Source organism: Octopus bimaculoides, chromosome 7, assembly GCF_046866305.1.
Source record: "Octopus bimaculoides isolate indiv1 chromosome 7, ASM4686630v1, whole genome shotgun sequence".
NCBI classification, from domain to species: domain Eukaryota; kingdom Metazoa; phylum Mollusca; class Cephalopoda; order Octopoda; family Octopodidae; genus Octopus; species Octopus bimaculoides.
In genome coordinates this window covers 98,504,431-98,520,993 of record NC_142934.1, presented here as the reverse complement: position 1 = coordinate 98,520,993, position 16,563 = coordinate 98,504,431, and the positions used below count along the sequence as shown (strand labels likewise).

Below are 16,563 nucleotides of genomic sequence, written 5' to 3'. Positions count from 1 at the left end.
TTTAGTTAAATTGCCATCTGTATATCATACTAAATGTATACACAACGTGAGAAGTCATGATGCTGTGGAATTGTCAGAGATAAAAATCTGTAATTGTCAGAGATAAAAATTTGGAATTGTCAGAGATAAAAATCTGGAATTGTCAGAGATAAAAATCACTTCATAGACTTGTGTGAAACATGTATAATATACAGAAGTCTATATACATTGTATATATATATTTCCTTTTCGCTATTAGCGACGGAGGTGGTATCAGTTCAATGAAGCAATTTGTATATCATACTTAAAACAGATATAAAGTTTAAAAGCCTTCTAAACTGCAGTATTCGCCTGGAGAAAGTATTATACGTGCTCGTGAAATTAACGTGCAAGTGACTGAACACTCCACAGACATGCATAACCTTAACATAGTTGTCAAGGAGATTCAGCCTGACACAGAATGTGACAAGGCTAGTCCTTTGAAATACAAGTACTACTCATTTTTGCCAGTTGAGTGGACTGGAACTATATGAAATAGTCTTGCTCAAGGACACAACGCGCTGCCGGGCATCGAACTCACGATCGTGTGCCGAATTCCCTAACCAAGAACCCACGTGTCTTCGCGAGTTGAACATCTGAATCGACAACAGAAAACTGCATAACGATATTAAACAAAACAGTCCAAAGTTTGATCACTAAACGTTTCAGATTTTCAGCTACAAAGTTATTTTTTAAGCAATAATTATGATCACTAACAAATAAGACGGTCAAATCGTACTGAGGTTTAAACAGGACAATTCAAAGTTTATCTGTTAGGCGTTTTGGAACAATGATTCCACAGAACACGATTTTTAACGTCAATTATGTTATTATTGTTAATAGATTTTTCTTATTACCTCCGCCTTATATTGTTTGCAGTCACGTTTGTTTGTTTGTTTGTCCGTAGACAAGATATCTCAAGAACCGTTGGATGAATTCGAATGAAACTTTCAGGGATGTTTGGCCTCGTTACTAGCACGAACAGATAAGATTTTGGGATCGATCTAGTACCAGACAAGGATTCAACAAATACCTTGTCGCGATGAAGTGCCTATCTGCTCCATTGACCCGGAGAGCTATACTGGAGGGAAAGAAATCTTCAGGCAGATCTTACCAGGCCAGACAGGTCGAAGGGTAGGAGAAATTGAAGCGTCGGCAGCAGGGCGTGAATTTGGTTATAGGCAGGACCTAACAGATCAGATTCCTAGCTTTGAACTAGCAGGATGTCATGCAGAAGATCTTGAATACAAGACAATGGATGAGACCCTAATATTCCTAGTTAGATGGAAACTGCAGGACCACATGGAGCAGCGCCCTGTGACTCTTATAGTATGCGTAACCGAAGCCCCTATGGGGGCGTCCTATGGAAGGACCTAGATGAAATGAGATTATTTTATTTTTAAGAGCAGTCGGGTCCATTTTTGGTATTCTCGTTTGTGAGAGCAGTCGAGTTTATTGCAGATATTCTCATTTTAAATGTCATCTCTGACTAATCATTGAGAGGACGCCGGCGCCGCCTCGGGTTGTTGGTAGGTTGTGCTGCTGGTGTTTTTTCAGTGTTGAGACGTGTTGAATTTTTGTGCTGAAATTTTGTGTTGTAATTCTGTGTTAGTGTTCGTTTGAACACTTTTGTGAACTGCTTTTGCTGCTTTGTGGCAGCTTGTTTAAATGATGTTGTATGAGGACTGCAGCTCTTCGGGGCTATCTTCCTCGGAAGAAGAATTTGTAACATGTATTAAAGAAATAGATAAGAAAATGGAAGAGAAGAAAAGTTTTGCAAAAGAGTGTACTTTCACACATAGATACATGTTTCACAAAACATTACGATTACCACATTTTGCTTCAGTAATTCATCCGTTTTACAATTTCTTCTGGCTTTTTATCTTGTACAACTTTTATTGCTCCGTTTCTTTTGCTTCATAGTGTCTCTATTTCATGCATAATCACCTGCTGCAATTTGTCCCACCGAGTTACCGAATGAGAAAAATAGAAATTAGAAATGATTTAAATTATACAAAAAGGGTGTGGGGAGGAAGGGAGGTATTCATTGTTGATTCTTGATTTGCAGCATGAATACCTGCTTCTTTCAAACAATGTTTGCTGCAACATCTTAAACAGATTTCAGATTTTTGTGAACAAAAACTTTTTGTTGAATGCCGAACAGATGATTTGACATGACAGCAGTATTATCTTAACACTCACTAAATAAACCTTCATATGCTTCTAATGTTGTGCTCAATATTTTCTCAGAACTGGCAGCATCTTTTCCTTTAGCCAATAAATGACTTCTACTTTTCTTTTCTTGAAGTTAATGTCAACAACGAATTACTTGGGCCAGTTCTTCACGAAGGACTAAATTAGTGTTGAATCAAACTGGATACCTTAGTACTTTTTTCCCCATAAATTGCTGACAAATAATATTTTATAAGTTTATTTTGTACTTCAGAAGAAAAATAAGATGTTTACATTTGCTTGTTGTACGTTCTAAATGCTCTCGTTAGGGATCATATTTTGCTAATAACCACAAGTGTCAGGAAATTCCTAGAATTTTCGTTTGAGATTGTCGTTAGTATGGCAATGAAATCAAATGAAAGATCCTCAGAAGCTAAATATGGTGTACAATCCAATTGCAGTAATACATATTTCCATCGTAACTCTTTATCAAAACCGCTTTGAAGGCGATTTCGGTGATCAGTTTCTTTATAAGCAGGAAATTACTAACAATGACTGCCGTTATTTTCATAGGCATCACTTTTTAAATTTTTCCACTCACAGAATCCACACTATTTCCAAGAGACCGATATTCTGATGTTATACATGCAGATGAAAAACAAGACAACATAATATACTGTTTTATGTACACGGAAATGCATTCAGAGGTCACGGTTTGTAGCAAAATACACTTATACAACGTCCTCCTTTGCCATCAAATGAACCTTCTTTCTGTTGAAATTCATGTGCTCCAACTTTAATAATCGCCGTAATTTTATGAAGCTAATATCGCTGTGTATTAAGATATTTCTTATGTTATCCCATTTTAACTAAGCAACACTAGTTTATCAATTTCTTTCTATCTAGCGAAGTGGAATCTTCTTAGTGGCAAATAAATTATTCTAATTGTAGCTTTCAACATGGCAGAGAACCGTTTCTTCATTGAAAATTTTTTTTGCTTTTATACTCACATTCATGCATTTTGACATTTTTGCTGTTATCTAAAAGAACTTGCTAGCTAACAGGTGACACATCATTTTTAGTGAGGAGAGCTCTCATCGATTTGTTTGATTCGAATATCGAAATTCCACTGCAAACTGTGGGTGTAATTTGCGTCCCTGTACCCATCTTTCTTTTTTTCTTTCTTGAAATAGTGAGCTAAAATAATAATAAATATTGAGTACACGTTTAGTCACAATGTAAACGAAAACGATCAGTTTATTTCGAATCAAACGGAATTTCAGTGTCTGCGTCTTGTTCAACAGGCCATGATATCGAAACAAATCACATCGCAAATTTTAAAAAGATGTCTGAAAAAACAAAAATGAAGGTCTTTAAGTTTCTCCGAGCTGTCATATGCCAGAGTAATTTTTTTAATATGTATTGTTCAAAGAAAATATTTCGACAAGTCTTTACACCCAGCATAAAAACACAGGTAAACAGTTATAATTGTCACATATATGTTTGTTGTTGTGCTACACACGTGGTCGTTATTTCAGCTTATTTGCTAAATTACACAATACATGAAACTTTTTTTTTATTATTTTTTGGCCAAATCTATGTCACAAGCTTAATTTTACTTTTGTCACAATTGAGAAGAAATAAAAGTTTTTTAAAAATAGCTGTCGGCCATATTTGCTTCTGTATAATGACATTACAATTACGTGTATCATACGGCGTTGTTTTTGGTATTACTATCGAGGAATGTGTATTTCTTAATTAATCAGTAGATATTCTCAAGAACCATTTTATCTTTTGTAGATTTGCTCACTTACGATGCTATACATAGAGGGGTTGGAAAAAATAATGGAAACACCTAGCATCATAGCATCATAATTTTGAAATATCTATAAAACTGTCAAAAGCTTGTTTATTTTTATGCTATTTAATTTATTATTAGTGTTGCTTAATATGTATTGCGAAAAATTGTTGTTCCTTTTCAGATATCATTGGAAAAAGGTAATTAAAATTCATTAAAATGACAGATCTATCGGACTTTCAAAGAAGTCAAATTGTTGATGCTCGTATGGTAGGCGCTAGCGTAACGAAAACAGCCGAAATGTTTGGTGTATCAAGAAGTACTGTCTCGAAAGTAATGACAGCCTTTGAGAAAGAGGGAAAAACTTCCTCGTCGAAATAAAACTCCGGAACAAAACCAAAATTTTCAGATAGGGACAGTCAGACTCTTAAGCAAATTGTTAGAAAGGATCACAAAAGAGCAGCTCCCAAAATTACTGCAGAGCTTAATGACCACCTTGAGAACCTAGTTTCCACAAAAACTGTTCGCTGGGAGCTGTAAAAAGCCCGATCTCACGGGAGGGCTGCAATCAGAAAACCACTACTTTCAAAAACAAACGTTGCAAAGCATTTAGAGTGGAGTAAAAACCTTCAGAATTGATCCCTAGAGCAGTGGAAGAATGTTATTTTCTCGGATGAGTCATCCTTTACCTTATTTCCAACCATTGGCCAAGTATGTGTGTGGAGACAGCCAGAAGAAGCATTTGACCTAGACTGCCGTTTTCCAACTGTTAAACATGGAGAAGAATCTGTGATGATCTAGGGGGCTATATCTTGGAAATCTGCTGGCCCAATGGTTTCCCTTCATGGCAGAATTAATAGTCAAGACTATTTAAGCATTTTATCTGATTAAATTCATCCTATGGTTGCGGAACTGTTTCCGGAGGGAAACGCAGTCTTTCAGGATGATAGTGCACCAAATCACACAGCTAAAATTGTTACCGAATAGCAAGAGGAACATTCTAATGAAGTTGAACATCTTATCTGGCCACCACAATCCCCAGATCTCAATATTATTGAACATTTATGGTGCATTTTAGAAAAACAAGTTAGGAGTTGATATCCTCCACCATCATCACTACAAGAATCGGAGACTGTTTTAGCTGAAGAATGGACAAAAATCCCTTTGGAAACAATTCAAACTTTGAACGAGTCCATACCTCGTAGAATTCAAGCTGTAATTACTGCCAAAGGCGGTCCTACCCCATATTAAAATAAATTTGTTGAGAATGGGCATTTAAAATCTCTATAAGATCTCCAAACAATTGGCAAAGAAAATAAGCAACCGGCCAACAGGAATGCGAACACAATCTGATACACCAGTAACCTTTCAGTAACCCGAAGTTGGACAACTAGACCCAGCAAATATGAAGAACCATTTGATAAATACTACCATTACGAAAAGAACTTTCTTTTCCCTTTACTCTGTCAGACCGCTGCGTTTGGTGTTCATCTTGTAAACAATTGCTTCAGGCGGGAAGTGTAAAGGCCCACAATACAACTGTGCCGTCGCAAGCGTTGCTGTCAGAATGCAAAAAGCTGAAGATTAACTCAAACTGCAGTGAGTTGGAACAAATACTGTAGAGTATTCTATATGACACACGAATACGTTGAATACTCAATTATTTATAGGTTGATTTTACGAGTCGACACCAAAGAAGAATAATCCACTAACTAAATATAATAATTAAAAATTCATGACATTGTTTAACGCTTGTGGTTATCGTTCTTAGTTTCAGGACTTCCCTGGCTGAGCATAGCTATCTTTATTTCATATAGTTGTTTATCATTGGTTACAAGCATCGAACGGGCCAGTTACTAGCTAGCTTCCTTGCGGCTGTCGCTCAGAGTTTATCAATCAAGGAAGAACACCTTGTAAGAACGACCGTGCGAACCCAAAAGGAGAAATGGTGACGAATGGAAAAACAGGGCTCCTTTTATTAAACGCGTCACACGGTCGAACACAAAATATATCAAACTAGCAGAAATACCCGGCGTTGCCCGGGTTAAAGAGAATAATGAAATCTAAAAACGCCTTCTAGACTACGCATCATCTTTATATATAGAGATGTATATACACACACGCACCCAAACACACGTATATATATGTATATCAATATAAATATATGAACGTCAATGAAGTTTCGTAAAAGAAGGTGATCATGTACATACTTTCTTGCTGTTGTGATTATAACACCTCGTTGTAAACAATGTTCCTTGTTTTCCCTTGTGGAGCATATACAAATAGGTTTTTTTTGCTGCCCACTCTTGAGCAACCAACATACAGTTGTCCATGTGAGAAGCAGGGCTCTTCCAAGAGAAGACCAGCTACAGACAGTGTTTGACCCTGAGATTTGTTTATGGACATGGCAAAAGTCACACGAAGGGGGAATTGTAGTCTTCTGAATGTAAAAGGAATGTCTGCTCCTGATGGAGTAAGAGGAATTCTTGGAATAAAGACGTCATCCCCTTTTGCACATCCAGAAAGAATGGTAGCCTCGATAACGTGTGACATCATTTTCTTTATCACGAGTCGTGTTCCATTGCAAAGTCTTGGTGGTTCCAGATTGGTGATAATATGTGGGGAGGTAGTCCTGGAGGCTCCAACGAATTGAGAAATTCAGGAGGATAGTTCACCACTTCATTTGTATCTGGAACTGTATCAACAGACTTGTAAGTTTGAAGATTGCCGGGAAGAGAATGCATCAGGTGTTGATTAATTTTTGTAACAGCTACGTTTTTTGGAGCTAATATTGCTCTTTCACATAGCCAATTGTGATTTTGGTAGTTTTGTTTAAAGTTGGGAAAGACTTTGTGTTTCAGGTCATCTACAGAATTAACAACAGAACAAAATGGTCATACTTCTATTTCTTCTGCAGCATCGAGAGGCACCTTGCCATCACCAATTGTCAAAATGTCCTGTGCGAATTTTTTTGACATTTGGTCGCCGTGTAGCTGAGCTCTCATGTTAGTGTTAAGAGTGAGGATAGTAACATGATGCCACAGGGTAGAGGACTTTAGGCATGCTTGGACCTCATCTGCTCTAGTACCTTTTGGAATGACAGGAAGAGTTTGCCTGAAATCACCTGACAACAGAAGCGTAACACCTCCCATTGGAGCGTGACAGTCTCGGATGTCTTTCAGGGCTCTATCTAATGCTTCCAAAGCTCTCTTGTGAGCCATGGTGCATTCATCCCAGACAATTAGATGACACCTTTTAAGTACCTGCCCTTGATCTGAGCTTTTGGTGATGTTGCATGAAGGCATCTCGGATGCTGCTAAATTTAAAGGGAGTTTAAAAGTCGAGTGTGTTGTCCTGCCACCGGGTAACAAAGTAGCTGCAATCCCAGAGGAAGCCACAGCTACTGCGATGTCCTGATGCTGCCTAACTTCTGCAAGGAGAAGCTTTGTTATAAATGTTTTCCCTGTCCCTCCAGGAGCATCGAGGAAGAAGATTCGTCCATCACGTTGGCGTACACTGTTAATAATAGTTGTGTAGGCCTGCAGCTGGTCCGGAAGTAATTTATGCTTGTTTTCAGCAATGTAGTTTGAAAGCGCTTGAGTGTCGTAAGATGTTGAAATAACAACGGGTGACGTTTGGAGTAAAGGGAAATGAAAGTGTCGCCTCTGGAGTTTGCAAATGACCACTATACTGATAGGTAACTGTGCAAACAAAATTTACAATCGATAAACGTCTTAGAACAACCAGTCACTCATCTGGGAAGGCCTTGAAATCAATGTTACCAACTGGGGATTATGTGTGTCGCAGTGATAATAGAAAGACTGAAAGGAGGTCTGCAACGAAATAATTTTACTCAACACTTTGCAAGTGAATCAGTGGAGGCAAAGATGCGTCTCATTTACTTGACAATTTATGCACCACATTGCAGAAATCACAATGTAAGTATATCTGAAAGGGTAGTCTTACACTGTTGTACCGTTGAATTACAAATAATGCTCATCTGTTATGTTCGGGTTAAAATTTCATCAACATCAAAAATATATGAATTTTCATGGGAGTTATGGCCGTTATGCAAAGAATATAATTTCCAAATTTCATAAAGATCCATTCAGTACTTTTGACGTAGTTTTGGATAAGAAAACAAATGACTAATGTGTGTGTTTGTGTGCATGTGTATGTGTGTGTGTGATGGGTGTATATATGTATAGATATCTGTATGCATGTATATATGTACATATATATATATATATATATATATATATATATATATATATATATATATATATATATATATATATATATATACATCTACACATATGTATACATATACATGTATGCATATAGATCTCTCTCTATATATATATCTATACATATACGTGTACATATACATCTATATGTATACATATACATCTCTCTCTCTTTCTTTCTCTCTCTCTCTATACATATACGTGTACATATACATCTATATGTATACATATACATCTCTCTCTCTCTCTCTCTCTCTCTCTCTCTCTCTCTCTCTCTCTCTCTCTTCTCTCTCTCTCTGAAAGTATCTGTCATTACAGTATCGAAATGGTGTACATATACATTTATATGTATACATATACATCTCTCTGTCTATCACTTTCTTTCTCTCTCTTTCTCTGTTTCTCTCTCTCTCTGAAAGTATCTGTCATTACAGTATCGAAATATGATTGTTTCAGTTAGTGGAATAGTTTCATTTTTAAAGTGAAAGTATTTGACATGAGTGTTTTTGTTTCACTTTTGACACGTAATACTTAAATAGTGGAGGAGATATTATGTTGCCGTGTGCTCGAACTCTGCAAGAAGTTTAAAAAATTTTTTTGACTAAAACACAACTGGAACCCTAAGTAAGGCATGTGTAAAATTTGAATGAAATTGGTTGCGTAGTTCTCGAGTTTTAAGGATTCACACAGACAGACAGACAGACAGACAGACAGACAAACAGACACACATTCTAATTTTTATATATATAGATGATATATAAATATGTTATACTTCGATAACATAGTGAATTCGTAGATGGCCAGTAATGAAGACGATAGAACACAACCGATAAAGATGAATAACTGTAATATTTATTGTAGCATTAAATTGTATGTCTGTGTGTGATTGTATGCGACATAATGAAAACACAATAAAAACAGGCCGTCGTGTAAAGAAAAGAGTGTGTGTAAGTGATACATGTATGTGTATGCGTGAGATACAGCAGATAGAAAAAGAGTCAGTAACACATATAAGAATTTGCCAGTTCTTAGAGTACACAATAGTAACAGTCTGTATGTAAGAAGTTGAGGCGTGTGTGGCGGAGCGATCACTCGTCGTGATGTTAGGGCTTCCATGCCGAGCCGGGTTCTGGAATGCAGATGTTCGTCGCAGGCTAGGTTCTTGTCTGTTGTCTAAGTTCTGTTTTGGCATGCCTCAAAAGTTTTTTAAGAAAAGAATACCAATGTCCCGGAATTCTATGAATGAATGTGCATTCCTTTTTATTTAAATTATCTATTTACTTCTTTGCTTTTTAAACCATTTTTGTTTACTTTTGAAAACTGTTTTTTTTTTCCGATAAATAAAAATTTCATATACATACTCGGACGAATTTTGGTTTTGTGTATATTTTGTATTTTCCCGTTAGCGCTGTGACTAATAAGTTTGCTTCCCAATCGTGTGATCTTGGGTTCAGCGGCACCTTGGACAAGTGTCTTCTAAAATAGTCCCAAGTCAACCTTATCAGTGAATTTGGCAGAGGGAAATTGTGTGCGTGTTTACCCGACCGTTGCCTGACAACCGGTGTTGGTTTGTTTACGTCCCCGGCAAAAGACGCCGATAGAATAAGTATCAGATTTTTTTTTTTTAATAAGTACTGGAGTCGAATTGTTCGACTGAACCCTTCAAGGTGGTGCCCTAGCATGGCCACAATCCAATGACTGAAACAAGTAAAACGATAGAAGATAATACCTGCAGATATATGCACCTAAAATCAAAGATCGCTACTTCGCCGAATAGTATGCACATACCCATATGTGGATTTGGTACTCAAAAATTTCAGTCAGAAAAGAGCAAGTAGCAGAAACAGAAAAAGAACAGTTAACGTTTACCTGCCCAAATCGAGGCTGTGAGAAATTAAGTCCAGCGAGTTCTGCTGTGGGATTGAACTGAGAACCACGTGGACCCGAAGTGAACGTCTTGAGCACGTTAGCTAGAATAAATTTTCATAAACCAAGCGAAGTGAAGTGCAATTCAAAATATGTAAAAATTTCCTGTTTTCGAAGAAAGAAATTCAACAAATATTCTTAATTTATTCCATTTAAAGTTTGTAATTAAGTTTATATCTTCATCTTTTCATAAATAAAATAAAAATTCAGAGAATCTAAATTACAATTTCGTATAACAAATTGAATTGAATACAATTTGAATCATATTTCAGTATTAATCTAGTATTGACTGAAATGTTTTAAAACTTAAACATGTTCTCATCAGAATTTCAAAAGGAAGTGCAAACTTAAGAAATTCTTTTTCGTTGCAATTTCACACATCTTAAAAATCAATATTTGTAGTTCTTATCGATCCTGGCAGGATTCGAACTCAAACTAGACATAAAATAAATGTCCGACAAATGAACATTATATTATTCAATCCATTGCCCACCTCAAATCACTGTCTAACGTCTTAAAAAGAGAAGGGCTTATTTAGTATATCTTGCCACAATTATAATATGTCTATTCTACTGTAATTTTTCTACATTTTTGTGCAGCTGAAGATTGCGGATCTTGTTCAAAACGGGGGCACCAGTTTTCATTTATGTTTTATGTAGTGTTTTTGGTACCGAAAGACTTTCAAACTTCGTATACTTATCTATTTTGTGTTATAGAACATAAAAAAATTTTGTATTCGAATTTTTTTCATGTAAAAAATTGTCTTATTTCGATAATTTCAACCAATCACTGACAAGTATTCAGTTGTTTACACTTACTCCTTTGGCAGTTTAAGCGGTGTAAAGCGTATTTAATCTCCATTACTTCTGACATTTTGCAGAAGCAACACACGTCTTTTTCTTGTGCTAAGGAGGATATATTAATTTTTCCATCGAGATTTTGTTTGCTGTTGCGGTGTGAGTTCGTGTCTGTCTAACTCTCTGTATTGTACAACTGTTTAAATAACTGTTGGTATACAGTTATTTTCGCCCTACGGGGCGAAAAAATTCCATGTAAAAAACTTTATTTGTGTTTTTGTCTTTTGACAAATATGGCTACTCTAATTGTAGCGGAAAGTGTCCTTCCCATGGAGGAAGAAAGAGTATGTAAAAGTGTTTCCAAAGGAAAACCAAGTTTTGCACAGGCCGTTGGAATTGACTCAATTGAAATAAAAATGTCAAAAGAAAGTCTGTATACATACCGGAAATATGTACAAAAGGTGGATGGTGAAACGAAGCTAATTCCACCACCCGAGGCAGTCAACGCAATTAAGGAAAAAATTGTGGTATACAAGGTATTCAACATTAAGGAAAAAAAAATTGCAGAGGCGCGTAATGAACTGGTGGAGCTGTGTTTGGCGCCAATTTGGTCGAAAGTCATTCACGTAAACCGCGGTACAAGAAGTGCAACTATCGAAGTTCACTTCGAGTCGGCGGAAGTGGCAAAGGAGGTTTCGACAGAAACCTTGAAAACAGAACTAATTATGCTGCTGCCCACTTACATGGGAAAACGAACAGCACGTGTAACTGTAGAAGACATACCATTTAGGTATGACGTAATGTGGGCGGCAGCGGCCGTAATCTTCGACGTGGAAGAAAATATAGAAATTTTAAGCACAAGGAGAAGGAAAGCAACCGGTTGGAAAGGTCAGGCGCTTGAGATGATTGTCCAAGCGGAGAACAATACTCTGGAAAATTTGCCCGACAGGGTGTCTGTGGGGGAGGGACATACCATTCGCGTGTCAGTTGAGGGACGGAGACCCAGATGTTTCAAATGTGGACAGAAGGGTCACGTTCGCTCAGCTTGCACAAAAAATAAACAAAACACCATTAAAGCGAGTGGCGACGCTCCTGCGAAAGTGGACGAGGGAAGAAGAGAGTCAACAGTCACAGTTGCAGTGGAAAGCAGGAAGACGGAAGAAAGTGGAAAGCAGCAGGAGCGAGTAAGCGTGAGGACGTCTGAGGAAATGGTGACGGAGGAGGAAAACGAACCAACACAAACGGCATTTAAAACTGTTACAAACAAAAGGAAGACGCAATCCACTCCAGACTCCCCTCCCCAAACACACAAAAAAAAGCTGCACACTTGCAGACAGAGGAAAAAAAAAAACCTCCCACACCTATCCCGCTGGTACAACACTCATAGGGCAGAATTTTAAGACCCCCCCTAACCCTGTTTTGAAAGGTTGTAAAAAAAACGACAGGATAGCAGCCATAAACATGAAGAACGAGAAGGTGGTGAAATACACAAAGGCCCACCCTCGCATAAAGTTCTTCAAAAGTGGTACGGAGGACGATAAATACCGCTACGCGAGGGTGGCCTAAGAGGATTATAAAGAAAGACTATTTCAAGAACATGTTTTAAACAATTTTATTATAGACGTCTCCAATGACGTCAAGGAATGCAGATTGATTGTCATCCCGGCAGCCACCCCAACCCAGAGCCCGGTGGCAACCCCGAAAAAGGGCCCAGTAGAAGCGGAAGGAGTAGGGGAGGATGGCAAACAAAAAGTGCCATGCTCCCTCTCACAACCGTAAGTGTTTACTTTTACCCTTATTTTTTCCGATGATTAAGTTGGGTAGTTTAAATGTGCGTGGAATGAGGTCGAAATGGAAACAAGCTTGTTTTCTGGACGACCTCATTTCACATAGAATAGATGTGGCTGTGATCACCGAGTCCAAGTTGGAAGGACCTGGGGCGTTCTCGCCCCTCCTCAATGGCTACGAGAAATTTATTTCGCCGAGCCGGAGGGGAGGTGCAGGCGTGGTGGTTCTTTTTAAGGAGGACTTGGAGTTACAGATTCGTACTGTCTTTCTGGACCCAGAAGGTAGGCTGGTCGTCCTAGATGTGACACATGAAAGTAAGCAGTCCTTCAGGTTGGTGGCTGCCTATGCTCCTAACGGACAAGGGCAGTCGGTTTTTTTTCGGAACCTGGAGTACTTTTTATTGACGTCTAAAACCATAGTTTTGCTAGGGGACTTCAACACTATTCTCGATGCGCGCGTCGATAGTGTGGGCTCCACCGATAGGAAAGGGAATCCTTGCCTCAAGGGTCTACTAGAGAGTTTTAATCTAGTAGACCGCTTCCGACTGGATGAGCCGAGCGTTCCACAGTGGACGTGGAGTAATAACGACGGCTCACTCAGATCGTACATAGACAGAATTTTTGTTAGGGAAAGAGATAAGAATAGTTTTAGCTGTCCACATTTTTGTATTGTGCCTTCCTCGGATCATAAACTTGTGACGTGTGAGGTACATATAGATAAGTGTCATAAACAGGGACCCGGGTATTGGAAAATGAACAAGTCTATTTTGACTTGTTTAACTTTTCGTACCCGGATTAAGGAGTTAGTGCAGAGGGCATTATGTGGCACCATCATTAATAATAGATGGTGGCACGCCCTCAAGAGAGCCATCCGTCTTGAGTCCATTAGATTTAGCAATCAGCTAAGTTTAGACAGGAATAGAATAGAGAGTGACTTAGTCAAGAGCCTAGATGAGGCAATGGAAGCTGGCTCCGCATCCAAAGTGACAGCAGCGAGAACGGTCTTGTACCGACACCTCAATGCCAAACACGAAGGGTGCCGAGTCAGAGCTAAAGTACGCGCTGGGAAACGAGAAGGTATCAACGTAGCCAGATGGGCTCGTCGTGTGGAGAGTCAGAAGGGCAAGAAGTCCTGCATTAAGTCTTTAACTGACGAGCAGGAGCGCAGGGTCTATGGACAGGAGGAGATGCAAAAGGCACTTCACCAGCATTTCGCTCGGGTGTTCGGGGAGAGCGGTCCGCTTGAGAGCGGGGAGCCCTTAAGGGATTTCCTAGCTGGCGGGCCTCGACTCTCGGCGCGTGAGACGGAATGCTGTGAGGGCCCGATCACTCCCGCGGAGGTAAGAGAGGTGCTGGCCGGATGCGTCGCGGAAAAGGCTCCGGGACTGGATGGTCTGCCCTATGAGTTCTATCGTTTAATGCCGGACTTGTTTGGGGAGGTCCTGGCAGGCATCTATACAAACTGGCAGCAGAATGGGAGGATTCCCAGTTCTGTAAGCCGGGGAGTTGTGACGCTGATCCAGAAGGACCCAAGCAAGGGGGATAGCATTAGTAATTACAGGCCCATAACTCTACTAAACGTAGAGTTAAAGATTTTGGCCAAGGTGTTAGCTAAAAGGTTGACGGCTGTCGCGGAGAAGCTTGTCGGGAAGGCACAAACCTGTGCAATCCCAGGCAGGTCGATCCAGGACAGCCTTCACCTTCTTTGCTACACCTTAGACAGGGTTGGGAAATTAACCGGTAAAGGAGGGGCATTGGTCCACTTAGACCAAAGTAAAGCTTTCGATAGGGTAGACCATCGGTACCTGGGGGCCGTCCTCGAAGCAGCTGGGCTGGGCCCAGGCTTTCGCGGGTGGATCTCCGCTATGTACAGCGGCATCAAGTCCACCGTCCAGATAAACGGTTACCTAACGGAGCCGTTTTCGATCATGCGGTCTGTTCGTCAGGGGTGTCCCCTATCCCCGGTCCTGTACGTCTTGGCCCTGGAGCCATTGTTGCGGAGGCTGGAGAAGTTGGGTGACATCCCTAATGAGATTGGATGCGGTAAGTTCACTTCTGCTTATGCGGACGACGTCACTCTCATCGTGTCTAAAGAAGCACAACTACCTCGTGTAGAAGAGGCTCTCCGAAGATACGAAGCGGTGGCAGGAGCAAAAGTTAACAGGACAAGTCCATCGGTTTGCGCCTCGGCACCTGGAGGAACAAGCCGTTATCGTCCAGTGTCGTTGGACACTGGACAGATGGTCCTGTTAAGTTGCTTGGAGTCTGGTTTGGTTCAGACTCCCAGACGGAGAAGAATTGGAGCGAGGTAGTGAACAAGGTGGAGGCCATAGTTCGGAAGTGGTCCGAAAGGTTTCTGTCCTTGAAGGGTAGAGTGGAGGTGGTGCAGGTGTTTATAGCATCTGTAATCACCTACCGCCTGTCCGTTGTGCCTTGCCCCGATTGTTGGCTAAACAAGCTGGTAAGACTCCTCTTCCGCTTTTTGTGGAGGGGGGGGAAGCCACTTGTGAGGCGCTCCGTGTGCTGCCAGGAACCGCTAAAGGGTGGTTTGGGGATGCCCTGGCTAATGATGCGCAGACATGCGTTGAGGCTGAGACATCTCTGGTGCCACCTTGAAGGTGATAAGGTGTGGAGTCCGTTGGCGGAGGAGTTCTTGCCGCGACCGGCCTCGCTGGAAAGATTTAAACCCGGTCTCATTAAAAGATGTAATTTGACTTTATGGCAGAAGGAGTGCCGTCAGGCACTCTAGTTTATCCACAAGACGGGCAAGGCTGGCTGCGGGAATACCACCTCGGTGTTCTACAGAGGGCTAGTGGAGGGCAAAAACGATGACGTCCTAGGAGAGGCTCTGGGGTTCGACGAGAACCAACTTACTGCACTGTTTAGTAAAACCTTCAAGTCGGAGTACATGGATAATTTCCAAATATCTCTGACTTGGCTGTGTTACAGGAATGCTCTACCTGTTCGCGAGAAGTTATCCAGGCACGGTTTAGCAGTGCCACCGACATGTCCAAGATGCGAGCGGGACAGTGAAACTGTTCTACACGCTTTTGTACATTGTCGGCAGCTCTCCAGCTTGATAATTTATGTAGAACACGTGTTGTCGCATCTGGGACGAGTACAGCTGTCGGCTGGGTCTATGATAAAGATGATACCGCCAACTGGACTCTCAAAGGAAGGTGAGGCTTGCTTTTTCTGTACGGTAGCAGTATTGAAAGAGTGCATATGGAGGACAAGAATGGAAGGTTTGGGGACAGGGTCCTACATGTCCGGCCCTGGATTGCTGAATTACTTCAAATACCATCTGAAGAGCAAGATAGGGCTGGAAAAGAGAACCCTGTCAGCCAGAGTATATGAGCAGAGATGGAAGGAAGTGGTGAAAAGGGTGGGTGTAAGTCACCCAAACTAATCATCGAAAATAATAAAAGGCAAGCTGCTGGGCCTTATAGGCTGCCGGGTTGAAAAACCCAATCTTTTTGTTATTTTATATACGTGTTTAGGTATATGCGTGTGTATGTGTAGGTATGGATATGTGTGTGTATGTATGTATATGTATGTGTGGGTGTATATATATGTGTGTATATGTGTATGTATATATATATATATATATATATATATATATATGTATATATGTGTGTATGGATGTGTGTGTGTATACGCATATGTATGCCTGTATAATTGAAAGAGGAAAAAAAAAAAAGTCAATGAACATATATTGTACATATTAAGACTATCGTAATTTTTAAAAAATCATAGAACTCGCACATTTTGTTCATCCTGTATTGTACCCATCTGTGTTTTCGATCCTTCGTGATCAT

At 40.0% G+C, this 16,563-nt stretch overlaps 1 protein-coding gene across 1 annotated transcript; it reads right to left on the bottom strand.

Annotated features, from left to right (window-relative positions):
* Nucleotides 1–6,882: 6,882 nt before the first annotated feature.
* On the bottom strand, nt 6,883–7,293 carry LOC149134826 (uncharacterized). The gene has a single exon (XM_089355832.1). It carries the CDS (start codon nt 7,291–7,293, stop codon nt 6,883–6,885), a length of 411 nt encoding a protein of 136 aa, XP_089211958.1.
* Nucleotides 7,294–16,563: the final 9,270 nt, after the last annotated feature.

Coding starts and splice junctions, on each gene's coding strand:
- LOC149134826 (XM_089355832.1), bottom strand. CDS start 7,293: ATGCCTTCATGCAACATCACCAAAAGCTCAGATCAAGGGCAGGTACTT.